The sequence below is a fragment of the Oncorhynchus nerka genome, linkage group LG24 (assembly GCF_034236695.1).
Source record: "Oncorhynchus nerka isolate Pitt River linkage group LG24, Oner_Uvic_2.0, whole genome shotgun sequence".
NCBI classification, from domain to species: domain Eukaryota; kingdom Metazoa; phylum Chordata; class Actinopteri; order Salmoniformes; family Salmonidae; genus Oncorhynchus; species Oncorhynchus nerka.
This window is the reverse complement of record NC_088419.1, coordinates 56,262,133-56,279,747: the sequence shown is the minus strand read 5'-3', so window position 1 is coordinate 56,279,747 and position 17,615 is coordinate 56,262,133. Positions and strand designations below refer to the sequence as shown.

The 17,615-nt window shown below is 41.7% G+C and overlaps 1 protein-coding gene and 1 pseudogene across 1 annotated transcript; one reads left to right on the top strand and one right to left on the bottom strand.

The window, feature by feature from the left end:
* The first annotated feature begins 1,223 nt into the window (after window positions 1-1,223).
* On the top strand, window positions 1,224-8,175 carry LOC115108237 (lipoprotein lipase-like). Its single transcript, XM_029632347.2, has 9 exons — window positions 1,224-1,473; window positions 3,911-4,107; window positions 4,223-4,402; window positions 4,539-4,650; window positions 4,790-5,023; window positions 5,604-5,967; window positions 6,217-6,435; window positions 6,577-6,672; window positions 6,767-8,175. Exons 1-9 carry the CDS (start codon window positions 1,377-1,379, stop codon window positions 6,786-6,788), a joined length of 1,521 nt encoding a protein of 506 aa, XP_029488207.1. The 5' UTR covers window positions 1,224-1,376; the 3' UTR covers window positions 6,789-8,175.
* Window positions 1,894-16,649, bottom strand: LOC115108238 (disintegrin and metalloproteinase domain-containing protein 10-like; annotated as a pseudogene).
* Window positions 16,650-17,615: the final 966 nt, after the last annotated feature.

The window sequence follows — 17,615 nt, the reverse complement described above, 5'->3', positions numbered from 1 at the left end:
GTCATACAAAATGGATGATGGACATCCACAAATTAATACATGCCATACGAAACATAACATATAAATGGAAGGAGACAGATGTAAGTTTTCTATGTTACGTATACCCCTGACTCCAGGTTGAATTTGAGGGCAGATTCAATCAAATCCGCTTCAGCTGAAATCCACATAGTTTTCATGGAGTCAGAGGTGGAACTGTGTTGTCAAATTCCAGGGGCACAACTTTGGTTTTAGAAGTGGGGGGACATAACTTTTTTCTAACATATTTTTTCGGATAAACACTCCAAACAGCCTACCAACCACTCAGAATCGCCCGCAAGATCCTAAACCACACCGGTGCATCGTTTTGTATCACATTCCAATGATAAAACTGGGGGGAGGGACAAAAATGCAATTTCACAATGTGGGAGGGACTGGTCCCCCATCCCCAGTGAAAGTTGCGCCCCTGTCTAATTCACAAGCAGCTCCCTGAATCAATGTACACAGCAACAAAATCATAAAACCCACCTATTTCTACAATTTATCTTCTTAAAATGTGATTTTATACCTAACCTTAGCCACACTGCTAACCTTGTGCCTAACCATAACCTTAAATTAAGGCCAAAAAGCAAATTGTTGTTTGTTTTCATGAATTCTTACTATTAGCCAATTTAGACTCTGTGGCTATGGTAACTAGTGGAAACCCGAAATCGCATTAAGAGAAATCCCATTCAGCTTTGTTCACAAATTCAGTCACTGGAATACGAGATGTAATCTACAGCTTGATTAGGTTGATAGAAATCCTCATTATTTCGTTTAATGATTTTCAATTTGAGGATCATTATTCCTATATAGCCGACAACAATTTCTCATTCTGAACTTCTAATGGGAGTGGGATGGGTGTGGCTTCAAGACAATGATCACAGGAGCAGCTGCTCACCGATTTGACAGCTCCAATGCAGTTCCACCTCCGACCGACAAAACATCAGCTTTGCAGGTATCGGTTACGCTCTTGATCTGATTGAATCCAGGCCTGAGTGTTCTATCTCACACACTGTAAACAAATAACACTAATAACTTGAATACAACTAATATTATTAAAACGTCATTGCCAGTTATCAACGTGATTTTGTATTATAATTTACTATACCCCCCCCCCCCCTTCCTCCTGGGGAGAGGGAAAAGCAACCAATGGGTTTGCAACAGGGGGAGAGGTACTATTTAAGAACTGGGCAGTTCAAGGTTCAGATATCAACACTACGCGCCAGAGATCGTACGGGAAATATTCTAACCGGTGGAAAATTGTCACGGTTTTATGTTACATTTTTTCCCCCCTGTGCTGAGATTGCAGACTTTAACATACATTTCCCCAAAAATACGAATTATTAGGCTGCAAAGAAATGAAAAGGTTGCAAGTGCATTGTCTTTACTTTCTTGTGTTAAATGCAGTATTTTATGTGGCGTCTTTGGAAGAGGGTGACTCCATTTCTACACTTGGTGAGTAGCCAATATTGAGGAAAAATATGTTTCAACCTTGTTTTGCAGTCCTGATAAAAGATCATTTCATTTGTGCTGCTTAAGTGAAATATTATTTGAAGAATTCAATCTCTTATAATTAATTAATGTTATTGACAGCCTACAGATACTGTCACTTATCTAATGAGGCTACTATATGCATTATCAGGAGGTGCTATAATATACTACTAATGAGTTTGATGACTTAGAATAAATAGTTTATAGGACATGATGACAAGTATAAGGCTGAACACCCATTGAGTAATGTTACCATAGGGATTGAAAAAACGTTGTTCTAGTGTTGATACATAAGAATATACAGAATTGATAGGCTACATAATCTCAAATATACAGTACCAGTCAAAGTTTGGACACACCTACTTATTCAAGGGTTTTTCTTTATTATTATTTTTTATATTGTATACCTCAACTATGAATAACACATGGAATCATGTGTTAAACAAATCAACATATAGCTTAGATTCTTCAAAGTAGCAACCCTTTGCATTGATGACAGCTTTGCACACTCTTGGCATTCTCTCAACCAGCTTCACCTGGAATGATTTTCCAACCGTCTTGAAGGAGTTCCCACATATGCTGAGCAGTTGTTGGCTGCTTTTCCTTCACTCTGTAGTCATACTCATCCCAAACCACCTCAATTGGGTTGAGGTTGGGTGATTGTGGAGGCCAGGTCATCTGATGCAGCATTCCGTCACTCTCCTTCTTGGTCAAATAGCCCTTACACAGCCTGGAGGTATGTTGGGTCATTGTCCTGTTGAAAAACAAATGATAGTCCCACTAAGCACAAACTAGATGGGATGGTGTATCGCTGCAGAATGCTGTGGTAGCCATGCTGGTTAAGTGTGCCTTGAATTCTAAATAAATCACTGACAATGTCACCAGCAAAGCACCATCACACCTCCATGTTTCACTGTGGGAACCACACATCAGAGTTCATCTGTTCACCTACTCTGCGTCTCATGAAGAGATGGCGGTTGGAACCAAAAATCAAACATTTGGACTAATTAGACAAAAGGACAGATTTCCACTGGTCTAATGTCCATTGCTCATGTTTCTTGGCTCAAGCAAGTATCTTCTTATTATTGGTGTCTGTTAGTAGTTTTTTTGTTGTTGCAGCAATTCGACCACGAAGGCCTGATCCACGTAGTCTCCTCTGAACAGTTGATAATGAGATGTGTCTGTTACTTGAACTCTGAAGCATTTATTTGGCCTGCAATTTCTGAGGCTGGTAACTCTAATGTGCTTATCCTCTGCAGCAGAGGTAACTCTGGGTCTTCCTTTCCTGTGGGGGTCCTCATGAGAGCCAGTTTCATCATAGCGCTTGATGGTTTTTGCGACTGCACTTGAGGAAACTTTGAAAGTTCTTAATTTTCTGCATTGACTGACCTTCATGTCTTAAAGTAATGATGGACTGTTTCTCTTTGCTTATTTGCGCTGTTCTTGCTGTAATATGGACTTGGTCTTTTACCAAATAGAGCTATCTTGTCACAACACAACTGATTGGCTCAAACGCGCTAAGAGGGAAATAAATTCCACAACATGAACTTTTAACAAGGCACACCTGTTAATTGAAATGCATTCCAGGTGACTACCTCATGAAGATGGTTGAGAGAATGCCAAGAGCGTGCAAAGCTGTCATCAAGGCAAAGTGTGGCTACTTTGAATAATCTCAAATATAAATGATAGTTTTAAAAAAATGTGGTAACTGCATCATTTCATATTATCATCATTGTCTTCCACTATTATTCTACAATGTAGAGAATAGTTTAAAAAAATAAATAACCTTGAATGAGTAGCTGTCCAAACGTTTGACTGGTACTGTACATTTTTTTTCCCCTTAAAAATAAAAAATTATAGGTTGTCTTCGGCGATGCTGAAGTAGGATGTAGATATAGTCAGTTGATGCATATGAACACTTAGTATATTGTTTATTTTCATTATTAGAAATATAATGTATTTATTGTGTCTGGAATATGCAATCTCCACAATCAGTGCAGTAACCTTGGCTGAGGAGTCAGCTGACCCACTGGGAACACAGCTACTTTGAAACCCTCTGGGAATTTTCAGAGCTAGAGGGACAAAGCTGTGGTTTCTATAGGGTCTGTCTGACCGATTGAACCCTAGTAGCCAGGGCCTGATTAATACAGGGGCTGAAACCCCTGGGCCCATGTCCCGGAAATGTATATGATTTGTTAATCTGGCCTTGCTAGTAGCCCCCCAGGCACTGAGGGGTCTGTGCAGTCAGAAGTTCCCACCAATGTGGTTAAAGATTAGAAACAGCATAGATGGCTCTAAAGCTTCCATTCTCTTTACTGCAATGGTATCTTCAAACATTTAGTAATAACTTTTCCAAATTGTCTTAAGCAGATGTTTTGTGTTTACATTACATTATTCTCAGATAATTTCATGGACAACTTCAAGGACTTGATCCGAAACAACGATGCCACCCCTCATGCCTACGCCAAATTCTCCCTCCGGAAGCCTTTGATGCCGGAAGATGACATCTGCTACATCATCCCCGGCAACCCGGAATCTCTCAAAGAATGCACTTTCAACAGCACATCCAAAACCTTCCTGGTGATCCACGGCTGGACAGTAAGCCCCTCCAATCTGTAGCAGTATGTCTGTGACATTAAATCCTTAACTATTGCTCATGGACTTGGATTATCCCGTCAATAACACCATTCGTTCTTTCCATCTACCTCAACAGGTGAGTGGCTTGTTTGAGAGCTGGGTGGCCAAGCTGGTTTCGGCGCTGTACAAAAGAGAGCAGGAAGCCAATGTGATCGTGGTGGACTGGCTGTACACAGCCCAGAACCACTATCCAGTAGCTGCCCAGAACACCAAGATGGTGGGACAAGAGATTGCTCGCTTCATTGACTGGCTGGAGGTTTGTACGATGACTCAACATCTAAGACACTGCACTGTTTCTCAGATAAATCGTGAATAACATATTCTAAACAAAAGGTACTGTACATTGTTTCCATGGCAATGAACTTGACACTTTACTGCAATGTGTTTCCAAGGAGGCAACAAACATCCCTCTTGAAAACCTCCATCTCATTGGCTACAGTCTGGGTGCTCATGTTGCAGGATTTGCTGGGAGCCACGCCTCCAATAAAGTGGGCAGAATAACTGGTAAATATGTCTTCTAGAGAAACATAGACAGGATGAATGCACTGTTGCTAATCATTGATTGGCTCTGGCCTGTACCAACTTTAATTAATTGGTCTTTGGCTTGTTCCACTCCTTACTGATTGCTCCCTTCTCTTTACAGGTCTTGACCCAGCTGGTCCAGACTTCGAGGGGGAGCACGCTCACCGCCGCCTGTCCCCAGATGATGCCCACTTTGTGGATGTTCTCCACACGTTCACGCGGGGCTCTCTGGGCTTAAGCATCGGCATCCAGCAGCCTGTAGGCCATGTGGACATCTACCCCAATGGAGGCAGCTTCCAGCCAGGCTGCAATCTGCAAAGCCCTCTGGAAACAATATCCAAACTTGGCCTCTTTGGTGAGAATCACATCTTGATATTTTAGTGTCATTCTATACAATTGGTCAAATATTCGACATATAACATTCACAATCACTTTCCACACAATCTGGTTACTGCATTATCATTGGCTAAATCAGACATGTAATTGTCAGCTTGTAACTTATTGGAAGATGGTAAGGCTTGTGAACAAGGAACAATAGGGTGGCGAAGTCAGTACAACCTGACGTACATCATGACATTAGCTGCACAGTTACTGCAACTGGTCACTAATCTGTCTTTACGACTAACATTGTCGCCATCAGCCTGACAAAGGTTTATTCATGCCTGTTAAAAACAGAGGACCGCAAACATCACGACTAGCGAAAATCCCTTCAGAAGGTCACCAACAACATCACTCTTATTGTAGCTCCCCAAAATGAAGGTTAATATAACTCTATCTACAATGGTAATGTTAGGGAATGGCACTTTCTCAGGATTAGTGATATACTACTAGATGCATCTACTTGTTATCATTTGATTGCCTGTCCTCCAATTGAGAATCTCAACTCAGGTTTTTAATGTGGACCAGTGATGCAACTATCCCCTTTATGTTCCTAGCTATCAATGATGTTCCCAGGTGTTCCCACGAGCGCTCCATCCACCTGTTCATCGACTCCCTGGTCAACGAGCAGGAGGCCAGCATGGCGTACCGCTGCGGGAGCAACGATATGTTCGACCGCGGAATGTGCCTCCGCTGCCGCAAGAACCACTGTAACACCGTGGGCTACGATATCAGCAAGGTTCGCAAGACCCGTAGCGTCAAACTGTACACCAAGACCAGGGCCTCCATGCCGTTCAGAGTCTATCACTACCAGGTGAAGATCCACTTCTTCAGCAAGGTGAACAGGTCTGAGATGGAGCCTTCACTGACAGTCTCCCTGATTGGAACCAATGGAGAGGTTGAAGACCTCAAACTGACGCTGTGAGTACCTGGTCCAACAAGCGGTTAAACCATACAACAAAGCACATGCTAGTACATCAACATGATAAGACACCTGACACCATTTCTCACGTTTACGATAACATTAATCTTTATGGTCTATAGTTAAAGTTCTAGTGCTACTGTGGTCTGTGCTCAGAAATGACACCTTCACTCAAAGGTCAATTATTTGTTCTTGTGAAGTGAGTTGACAATAATCAGTTGAGCCTCTATGCTCTTTCTCATTGGCAGAAAGGAGAAGATGACATCCAATAAGACCCATTCCTTCCTGCTGGTAGCAGAGAAAGACATTGGTGACCTCCTGATGGTGAAGTTCAAGTGGGAGGAGTCTACTAGCTGGTCTCCCTCGTTCATGCTCAACATGGTGTCTTCCTGGTGGTCAGGTGACTCTGCGGAGTCTGAAGTGGAGGTCCACAAAATACGCATCAGAGTCGGAGAGACGCAAAAAAAGTTAGTTTTAAGAGGCCTAATTTCATGAAATGGAGACAATTTTCATCCATACAAACATCAGAAATATAATAGTTTTGAAAGGGTGCAAAACAATTTATTTAGTTTTTTTTAATGTGCTATTCTTGTTTGACCCTTTTCCAGGATGGTATTCTGCATTAAAGATCCTCATGCTCTGAGCTTACAACAGGAAGTTACGTTTGTAAAATGCAAGGACGAATGGAGGACAACTTCAAAAAGGTATTTTCTTTTGATCTAATCAATTGTCTTTCCTGAATTATTGCCAGTCAGGGGTCCATTGATTAGACAAATATTAACCCTGTTTGTTTTACAGAGTGAACCTGGGGAAGCACTGAATGTACGGAGCAACAGACGACTGTCCTCCTTCCGCAGAAATTATTTATACAGCTGTATTTTATTTTGTCTTTCAAACTATACAAAGACATTATCACATTGTGTCCAGAACTAGAACTGTGTGTTATTTAAAAATGTATGTGAAGTATTTTTTTTTGTAAGCACTGCTTTTGTGGTGCATCAACTACGGTGTGGTGCTGAAAGATAGTAAATGCCATCATCTTTGCTGATTTTCTGGCAACCCCAAAGAGATGGCTCTTATACAAAGTCTTTGGTGCCTCTGATTGAGAGAGACCCAATGACCAGCTGAGTAGAGGCTTCGAGGTACCTGCAGTTCAAACCCCATGTGTTTCCTTTAATTTATGCTTAAAGCATTCACCATTGTCGTCCTCAATACTATGTGATTGTAGGATCGGACTAAGTGTGCCTTAAAATAACTTGTCTTAACCTACTGTATGTATTTTTTTACTTCTAGTGAGTTGTTCCTTTTATCTGGTCTTTGAGACTGTAATATTCATGAGGTCTGAAATGCACATTATTCTGAGAACTTTGAATTTAGTCAAGCACTTGAGCAATAATGCAATGGCTGCTATTTTTATACAGTATATTCATTTGAAACCAGCAATAGTGAGTCCTTTGCAGCAAAATACGGTACATATCAGTGAGAACCATTATTTTTTGTAGTTATTACAGTTATAGCTTTTTTTTTTTTTCAATGATTCATATGGAACTATTACCTCTAGCACGTGCTTATGTGACGTATTTTGACTAACATATCCATGGTTGCTGCTAAACTATGACACAAATAATACTCATTTAGCTGTGTATGCCATATAGTTGTGACCAGGTAACTAAACTCATAGTTGTGACCAGGTAACTAAACTCATAGTTGTGACCAGGTAACTAAACTCAAAGAAGTCAATGAGTGGTTATTGTGAAGTGCGCTGACATCGGCAATAGAAACATGGTAGACTGTGCACAGTGGACTCTGCATCATAGTTCAAGTTACAGTTAAGAATTGGCTAGTAATAATATCTCATTGTCAGACTATTTTTTTTTTTAACACCACTAAGTAGGCTATTTATAACTAATATTATACATTTAGAGACTGGTATTGTAATCATTGTGACTTGTTTAATTTCTGCCTGTTCCATTAAGCCTGTCAAAGTGGTGGTGGTATAAAGCTTTTGCACTGAAACCCAGAGGAAAGGGTTACTAAACCAGTTACTCACTAAGTGCACCATGTGTAAATATCATGTTAGCATGTGATTCTATGGTAAAATATGACTAGATATATTTTTTACCGTCTTAACTTTTTAAATTATATCTGTATCCTGTAAATATGTGACCATATACATACTTTAAATAAATTGGAACTGCTATTTTGAAGTTGGCGTGTGTTTTAATGGAAACAAGGTTGTACAATTGTCCAGGATCATGCTTAGATATACTATCAAATCTAAACCCATCCACACATCCAAGAAGAGACCATCTCCGCACTGTATCTACATTCCATTTTAGAACCGAGTGCCTTCAAAGTATTCACACCACTTAACTTTTTAACCATTTTGTTGTGCTACAGCCTGAATTTAAATGGATTCCATTTAGATTTGTGTCACTGGCCTACACACAATACCTCATGTCAAATTGGAATTGTGTTTTTAGAACCTTGTCAAAATAAATGACAAATGAGAAGCCTTAATGTCTTGAGTCAAGAAGTATTCAACCCTTGTGTTGTGGCCTAATTAAGTTCAGGAGTAAAGATATGCTTAACAAGTCACAATAAGTTGACTGGACACACTGTGCAATAATAGTGGTTAACATGATTTTTGAATGACCACATCTCTGTAAGGGCCCTCAGTTGAGCAGTGAATTTCAAACACAGATTCAACAAAGATCAGGGAGGTTTTCCAATGCCTTGCAAAGGACAGACATTAAATATCCCTTTGAGCGTGGTGAAGTTATTAATTACACTTTGGATGGTGTATCCATACACCCAGTCACTACAAAGATACAGGTATCGTTCCTAACATGAGGCCAATGGTGACTTTAAAACAGAGTTTTTAATGGCTGTGATAGGAGAAAAATGATGATGGATCAACAACATACTCCATAATACTAACCTAAATGACAGAGTGAATAGAAGGAAGACTGCACAGAATAAAAATATTCCAAAACATGTATCCCGTTTGCAATAAGGCACTAAGTAAAACTGCAAAAAAATGTGGCAAAGAAATTAACTTTTTGTCTTGAATCAGGGATGCAACTTTGGCTTTAGAAGTGGGGGGATATATATACAGTGGGGCAAAAAAGTATTTAGTCAGCCACCAATTGTGCAAGCAAAAATCCCAGAACCACACGGGGGGGACCTAGTGAATGACCTGCAGAGAGCTGGGACCAAAGTAACAAAGCCTACCATCAGTAACCTACTACGCCGCCAGGGACTCAAATCCTGCAGTGCCAGACGTGTCCCCCTGCTTAAGCCAGTACATCTCCAGGCCCATCTGAAGTTTGCTAGAGAGCATTTGGATGATCCAGAAGAAGATTGGGAGAATGTCATATGGTCAGATGAAACCAAAATATAACTTTTTGGTAAAAACTCAACTCGTCGTGTTTGGAGGACAAAGAATGCCGAGTTGCATCCAAAGAACACCATACCTACTGTGAAGCATGGGGGTGGAAACATCATGCTTTGGGGCTGTTTTTCTGCAAAGGGACCAGGACGACTGATCCGTGTAAAGGAAAGAATGAATGGGGCCATGTATTGTGAGATTTTGAGTGAAAACCTCCTTCCATCAGCAAGGGCATTGAAGATGAAACGTGGCTGGCTCTTTCAGCATGACAATGATCTCAAACACACCGCCAGGGCAACGAAGGAGTGGCTTCGTAAGAAGCATTTCAAGGTCCTGGAGTGGCCTAGCCAGTCTCCAGATCTCAACCCCATAGAAAATCTTTGGAGGGAGTTGAAAGTCTGTGTTGCCCAGCAACAGCCCCAAAACATTACTGCTCTAGAGGAGATCTGCATGGAGGAATGGGCCAAAATACCAGCAACAGTGTGTGAAAACCTTGTGAAGACTTACAGAAAACATTTGACCTCTGTCATTGCCAACAAAGGGTATATAACAAAGTATTGAGTTAAACTTTTGTTATTGACCAAATACTTATTTTCCACCATAATTTGCAAATAAATTCATTAAAAATCCTACAATGTGATTTTCTGGATTTTTTTTCTCATTTTGTCTGTCATAGTTGAAGTGTACCTATGATGAAAATTACAGGCCTCTCTCATCTTTTTAAGTGGGAGAACTTGCACAATTGGTGGCTGACTAAATACTTTTATGCCCCACTGTATAATTGATTTTTTTGTTGGATAAACACTCCAAACAGCCGGAGGTGTCCGCATGGTCCTAAAGCACACAGTTGCCTCGTTTTGTAACACATTCCAATGATAAAACTGGTGGGGACATGTCCCCCCCCATCCCCAGCGAAAGTTGCGCCCCTGTCCTGAATAGAAAGCATTATGTTCGGGGAAAATCCAACACAATACATCACTGAGTACCACTCTTCATATTTTCAAGCATGCTGGTGGCTGCATCATGTTATGGGTATGCTTGTCACTAGCAAGGAATAGGGAGTTTTTATGGGATACAAATAAGTGGAATAGAGCTAAGCCAGTCTAAATCCTAGAGGAAAACCTGGTTCAGTCTCCTTTCCAACAGAAACTAGGAGACAAATTCACCTTTCAGCAGGACAATAACTTAAAGCACAATGCCAAATATACACTGGTGTTGCTTACCAAGACGACATTGAATGTTCCTGAATGGTCTAGTTACAGTTTTGACTTAAATCGGCATGGAAATCTATTGCAAGACTTGAAAATTGATGCTTAGCAATGATCATCAACCACATTTTTCTTATACAATAATAATATGAAAATATTGTGCAATCCAGGTGCGCAAAATTCTTACAGACCTATCCAGAAAGACTCACAGCTGTAATTTTTGTCAAAAGGGATTCTAACATGTATTGACTCAGGGGTGTGAATATTTATTTAAATGAGACATTTTTGTATTTAATTTTCAATAAATGTGCAAAAATGTCACTTTGTCATTATGGGGTGTTGTGTGTAAATGGGTGAGCAACTAAATGTATTTAATGCATTTTAAATTCAGGTTGTAAGACAACAAAATGTGGCATAAGTCAAGGGGAATGAATACTGTCCTGTCCCTTAGATTCTGATGCCTTTCCATTTGGCTGACCCACCAATATCATTTGGTCTCTTGTTTTTCAGTGGCACTCTCTTTTCAAGCTCCAGTACGATGGCTGATGAACAGCAACAGTTCTGAGTAAAACTGGACTATTCTGCCTGGTGTACCATGTCTGTCTACACAGCTTATTTTAGTCCTCACCTCATCTAGATACCTCAGTACTCCAGTGGATAGACATACACAATACAGGTGACTAGAGGTAATCCTCGTGTCCTTCAAACTGGTTCAAGCTGGTCCATTGTGTCAAATGAGACAATGCCACTACGGTGGAAAACTGGATGATTGTCAAGGATCAAATTAGCCTTCAGGTTCAAATTGCTAAGCGAAGGACACTGATGGAAGGCCATGGACGGAAGGAACAATGGTACATTAAGTGCATGAATGGACAGGTGGATGTAACAAAGAACATCCCACTCGTAGATCAGTGAGGGCAAAACAAACTTGGCGACACCCCCTTTTCCACCACACATGCATTGAGAAACGTGGCACAGAGTTATGACGTACTTGTTAACATAGATAGATAGTTGACGGTTATAGTCTTTGTCCTAGTCAGAGACAGAAATGGAGCTACAGGGTGCATTCACACAGACACACGGTGCTGACCATCACGGCAGACAGAGTCATGAGGAGAATAGCCTACCAGTGAGCCTGCGGACGACAAGAGCACAACAAGTCAAACATTCGCCCACTCTAGTTCAAGTCTGCTATAGTTAGCTGTTTAATAGCCAAAACCCCTCCAATTCCATTTACTTTCATTCACATAGACTTGAGGTCTTTTCTTCAAGAAGCCATTTGCTACAGGACGTTAGTCAGTTCACATTCCAAATGTGACACATTGATTTGGATGGAACCAATGGGCATGCATTAGCGGTTCAGCTGTGGTGTGGAAACACTACTGTTGCCATATCACAGCCTAATAACCTTAACCATAGCTGGCATAGCTCCTAAACCAGTTATGTGTAGTACTGTTCTCGAATCAAAGAAAAGATAAGACATCAACTTTGAGCTGGGGGCCTCCCGAGTGCAGTGCTAGAGGCATCACTACAGCCCGGGTTCGATCCCAGGCTATATCGCAGCCGGCCACGATCGGGAGAGCCATGAGGCAGCGCACAATTGGCCCAGCGTTGTCCGGGTTAGGGGAGGGTTTGGCCTGCCGGGATGTCCTTGTCCCATTGCGCTCTAGTGATTCCTATGGCAGTCCGGGCGCATGCATGCTGACTTCGGTCACCAGGTGTACAGTGTTTCCTCTGACACATTGGTGCAGCTGGCTTCCGGGTTAATCGGGCAGTGTGTCAAGAAGCAGTGCAGATACATGGCTCTCGAACTTCGCCTCTCGCGTACAGTAGTTGCAGTGATGGGACACGACTGTAACTGCCAATTGGGGAGAAAAAAAAAGTATTTTCTTTGAGCTGGAAGGGGGTATGGATGCACAGATACAGACAATAGAAAATCCATTAACACTAAAAATCCCTGGTCATAGGGAGTGAACGGTACATCTAAGCGCAAGTAGGGGCTGGGTTGGGTAGGTCACTTTCTTAATGTAATACATTATAGTTACCTGTCCAAAATTGTAATTAGTAACGTAACTTTTGGATTACCCAAACTCAGTAACATAATCTGATTACATTCTGTTACTTTTAGATTACTTTCCCCTTAAGAGGCATTAGAAGAAGACAAAAATGTATGTTACCAATTGAATGACATCTATTGAAGGATAAATCAATGTTAAAGTTTACATAGCTGGCCATACTGTACATGAATGTTACATTTTACTTTATGGGTTGGTTATGGAGGATTCTTCTAACCATTCGCTTTCTACTACATATAATAATACGATTAAATTATATCTTTACATCAATATATATAATTTGTCCAAAAATGGATGTAGCAACTACAGATTGCCCTTTATCAAAAGTGTGCGAGTTTGAGCATGTGTCCATTAGGCAAATGGATGTCATTTTTTTTTATCAGCATGAATTAGATTGAGCAATAAAAGCCCCACTTTTATTCCATAGGCTGGGATCTGCACTACGTAGCTGTTGCAAGAGCGTATTTTTCACTGGCTGTCCACTGGTTTCAAAAACAATGATTGATAGGCAGCTTAAACTTCTTGAATTCAACCATTATTGGGTTCAAATATACATTTAGATTTGTGAACAGCCATCCACAACAACCACAATCCGTAAGGCGCAAATAGCTAAATGAGAGAGCAACAGTATGAGTCACATCAATGCACTGTAAATATCAATAATAACTGATATCCGTATCACCGTAGACTACACCACTGCTGTCATCCTTACCTCCAAGCATTTATTCAAGTTAGATAATCTTTGGATGCCGACAGCAGTCCAACATAGCTTGGACTGTAGACTACAAAAAAGCCTATTCCAACTCTTTTCCCGCAATCCTTCAAACACATTTGGTGTGTCATCATAGTGGTCTCTGACTTGTGGTCAGACTCGCTCAGGTGGAACAAACTTAAACTTGTGCCTTTTTTCAATGCTAATTTGAATGTCATTGACAAAATCAGAGAAGTGTTAAATATTTTTTTACGCAAACATCCTTTCTGAATTTAAAAGTAATACTCAAAGTAATCACATAGTTTTTCAAAAGTATCTGTAATCTGATTACAATATTTTTGCTTGTAACGTGACTGATTACTGTAACCGTTGTTTTGTAATCCCTTACTCCCCAACCCTGAGTAGGGGTCACCTTCTCGCTAACTCAACCTGATGTGTGACCCAAGTAGCTCTTGGGCATTCCTGATTCACTGCACTTCACAGCATGGCCAAAGCTCAAAGCCATCTGAGGCTGGAACATCAAGCTGGAACATCAAGAACATCAAAACAGGAAGCTTTCCATATACACACTGAGCTCTACACGCATCTCAACACACTACATCTTCTAGGATCCTCTGGCCTGTTGTAAATTAACAACCTGAATACATCATAGGGTAGATAGATAGCCGACCCCCATAAAACAAACCTTCATCCACTCAGCCAGGTTGTCAAACTCATCCAGGTCTACCAGGTGGAGGAAGGAGTTCTTCAGCCTGGCGATGGGCCTGTCAGTGTTCAGGATGCCTTGAACACCAGGAACTTGTCGCAGTAGACCTGCTTGGCTGAACACGGCTCCCCGGCAAACAAGGCTACGCGCTTAACCTGGAACTGCTTAGTCAGGACAGAGGAAGTGGTGCAGGTCGCAGGTCGCAGGCATGTCTAAGGTGAAGAAATACATGGGAAATACAGGTTTTGTTAACGGTGAAAGATTGAGTTTTCCGAGGGAAAAAGCACATGCACACATTGGTAACCAAGCTCCTTATCCTTGTTAAATTCTGCTTTTACACAGCCCACCACATCAGATGCCCTTTTGGTTGTTAAGGGAAAGACTAAGCAAATGTACACGATCTTGTTTGTCCCCAAATCGTAAACACATTCCCCAGATTTAAGCGCAGCAGGGGAGGAGACGGGGGTGAGGGAGGAGAAGAGGGTGAAGGAGGAGTCGGGGGTGAGGGAGGAGAAGAGGGATTGTGGTTACCTGGCTGCTGGCAGCACGTGGCACTTCCCTTTCTTGGACTCTCCCAGACAGTCACACTGCTCCAGGATGTAACTCACACACTGTGACTCAAAGTGACAATTCTGAGAAATAGATGGAGAAATGGACAGAGAGAGAAGGATAGGCGAGAGGGAAGGAGGGAGAAAGGGCGAGAGAGAGATGGAGAAAGGGAAAAGGACAGGGTAAGAGGAGGGAAGGATAGTGAGAGAGAGGAAAAGAGGGAGGGTGAAATACAATACAGGAGAGAGGGGAGAGGACATAGAGAGAATGAAAGGAGAACACAAGAAAAAGAACACCAAAGTCTCACAGAAAAAAATGTCTGCTAGATAGTGCCAGACAGGCCTACTCATTCTCACAAATCCTAAACATCCGTGTTCAGTTAACTTGTTCCCTGATCCAGGCTGCATCAGAAATGGGTTCTGGCCCAAATCTAATAATTCAGGATGTATGCCCCCATAGAGAGCCATACATATGGAATTTACATTGAAATCTTCCCAACCAGAACGACTCTCCAAACCCAGAACCACATTTATCATCTGAAAGGGTAAAATAATGGAGGAAATTCACTCAAGATGGCAACCAAGGACAACAGATCCTGTTAAAGTGGATACTGCTGACGTTGGAATGTCATCACATTGAGACAGTGGGTACAAGGACTGAAAATGTTGAGTCATTATCTGGCCCTCCATTGAGACACACCCGAGTGCCCCGACTACATACGGTCATGTTGGCCTTGGCTGTAGGCTCAGGGCAGATGAGGGAGAGACCAGAGCACACACTCTCCAGCTGACAGTCCGACTCCTCCTCACATCTGTCCCCTGACAGCTTATGATACACTCTTGGCCACAGCACAGTCCCTGACTGGGACTGAGGGGACAGAAGGAAAGAAAGAAACAGGTGGGTGGGCAGACAGGCAGAGACAATTTCATAACATGGGTGTTGTTTACTATTTTGTTTGAATGGTATGAAATGCAGTAATTATCCCTTTAGCTACAACCATGTTAATCTTCTTATTAAGAGCTCCATGGGAGATGTTATGTAAACTTTTGGACAGAAAAGAGTAATTACCCATAGAAACAGATTTAGGACCAGCAAATCACAAAGGGCTTTTTTTCATCCTACTCCTGAACAGCTAATCAAATGGCTACTTGGACTATTTGCATTGTCCCCCCAGAGTAGCTGCTGCTACTCTGTTTATTATCTATGCATAGTCACTTTACCTCTACCTACATATTACATCAATTACCTGAATTTTTATATATATATTTTTTTACTTAAGTTTATTTTAGTAAATACTTTCTTAACACTTATTTTTCTTAAAACTGCATTGTTGGTTAAGGGCTTGTAAGTTGTATTTGGATTTGATTTGATCCTACAGCAAATTTTTGACCAGAAGTTACCTGCAATGTTGCCAGGTTTCAGGCAACACTCCATGGGTTCCTTGTTCTCTGTGCAGCAGACGTCTGTCTTGTTATGGCCCAGATCACACTCCTCCCCCTCATCCATGATCTGGTTCCCACAGATTGGCTGATCAATTGCTGACAGGGCATGTATACCCACACACATTATTTCATCAAACACTGCTGACTCATATACAGTATACCAAACATATATCTGTGCTGTCCTTGCAGCACCATATATCTGTGCTGTCCTTGGTGTGTCGTTTGTTATGAAAACAATGTATTCCTGTTCCAGAACTATGGGCATCAGTAACACAGCACTTTTGTCTTTTGTGTCAAATGACCTTCACCTAAGTTAACAAGCGTTTGTGTCTATCAATAAAGAGACCTTGTTTTAGTCTTCAGCCTGTGATCTTGAGGGGAATTAACTATTTTAAAAAGTAGTTGCTTTTTCCAAAATTGGAACCTTAGTTATTTTGGAGTGAAAGGCAGGTTCCTGATGTTCCCTCACACCACTAACGAGGTCTGGGAGAACAACGATAAGTTCTCTCACTGCAGCATCAAGTGTATCAGCCGAGTCCTGACGGTCAAAAAGGATGACTGCTTCGTGGGTGAGGCGCTACAGGTCTGAACAAAAAATACCTCCTATGTCTCTCTCTCGCTCTCTTTCTCTCTCTGCAACTGAGTAATTCAAGGCATTTATGAAGATCAAATCAAATCAAATCAAATTATATTAGTCACATGCGCCGAATACAACCGGTATTACAGTGAAATGCTTACTTACGAGCGCCTAACCAACAATGCAGTTACATTTTATTTTATTTTAAATACAGATAATAAAAGTAACAAGTAATTAAAGAGCAGAAGTAAAATAACTATAGCGAGACTATATACAGGGGGTACCGGTAGAGAGTCAATGTGCGGGGGCACCGGTTAGTTGAGGTAATATGCACATGAAGGTAGAGTTATTAAAGTGAATATGCAAAGATGATAACAACAGAGAGTAGCAGCGGTGTAAAAGAGGGGGAGGGTGGGGGGCAATAGTCTGGGTAGCCATTTGATTAGATGTTCAGGAGTCTTATGGCTTGGGGGTAGAAGCTGTTTAGATGCCTCTTGGACCTAGACTTGACACTCTGGTACCGCTTGCCGTGCGGTAGCAAAGAGAACAGTCTATGACTAGGGTGGCTGGAGTCTTTGACAATTTTTAGGGCCTTCCTCTGACACCGCCTGGTATAGAGGTCCTGGATGGCAGGAAGCTTGGTCCCAGTGATGTACTGGGCCGTTCACACTACCCTCTGTAGTGCCTTGCGGTCGGAGGCCGAGCAGTTGCCATATCAGGCAGTGATGCAACCAGTGATGCTCTCGATGGTGCAGCTGTAGAACCTTATGAGGATCTGAGGACCCATAACAAATCTTTTCAGTCTCCTGAGGGGGAATAGGTTCTGTCTTCGGGTGCTTGGACCATGTTAGTTTGTTGGTGATGTGGACACCAAGGAACTTGAAGCTCTCAACCAGCTCCAATGCAGCCCCGTCAATTAGAATGGGGGCGTGCTTGGTCCTCTTTTTCCTGTAGTCCACAATTATCTCCTTTGTCTTGATCACGTTG

Coding starts and splice junctions, on each gene's coding strand:
- LOC115108237 (XM_029632347.2), top strand. CDS start 1,377: ATGAAAAGGTTGCAAGTGCATTGTCTTTACTTTCTTGTGTTAAATGCA. Junction 1,474..3,910: donor TGACTCCATTTCTACACTTG/GTGAGTAGCCAA, acceptor CATTATTCTCAG/ATAATTTCATGGACAACTTC. Junction 5,024..5,603: donor ATCCAAACTTGGCCTCTTTG/GTGAGAATCACA, acceptor TTATGTTCCTAG/CTATCAATGATGTTCCCAGG.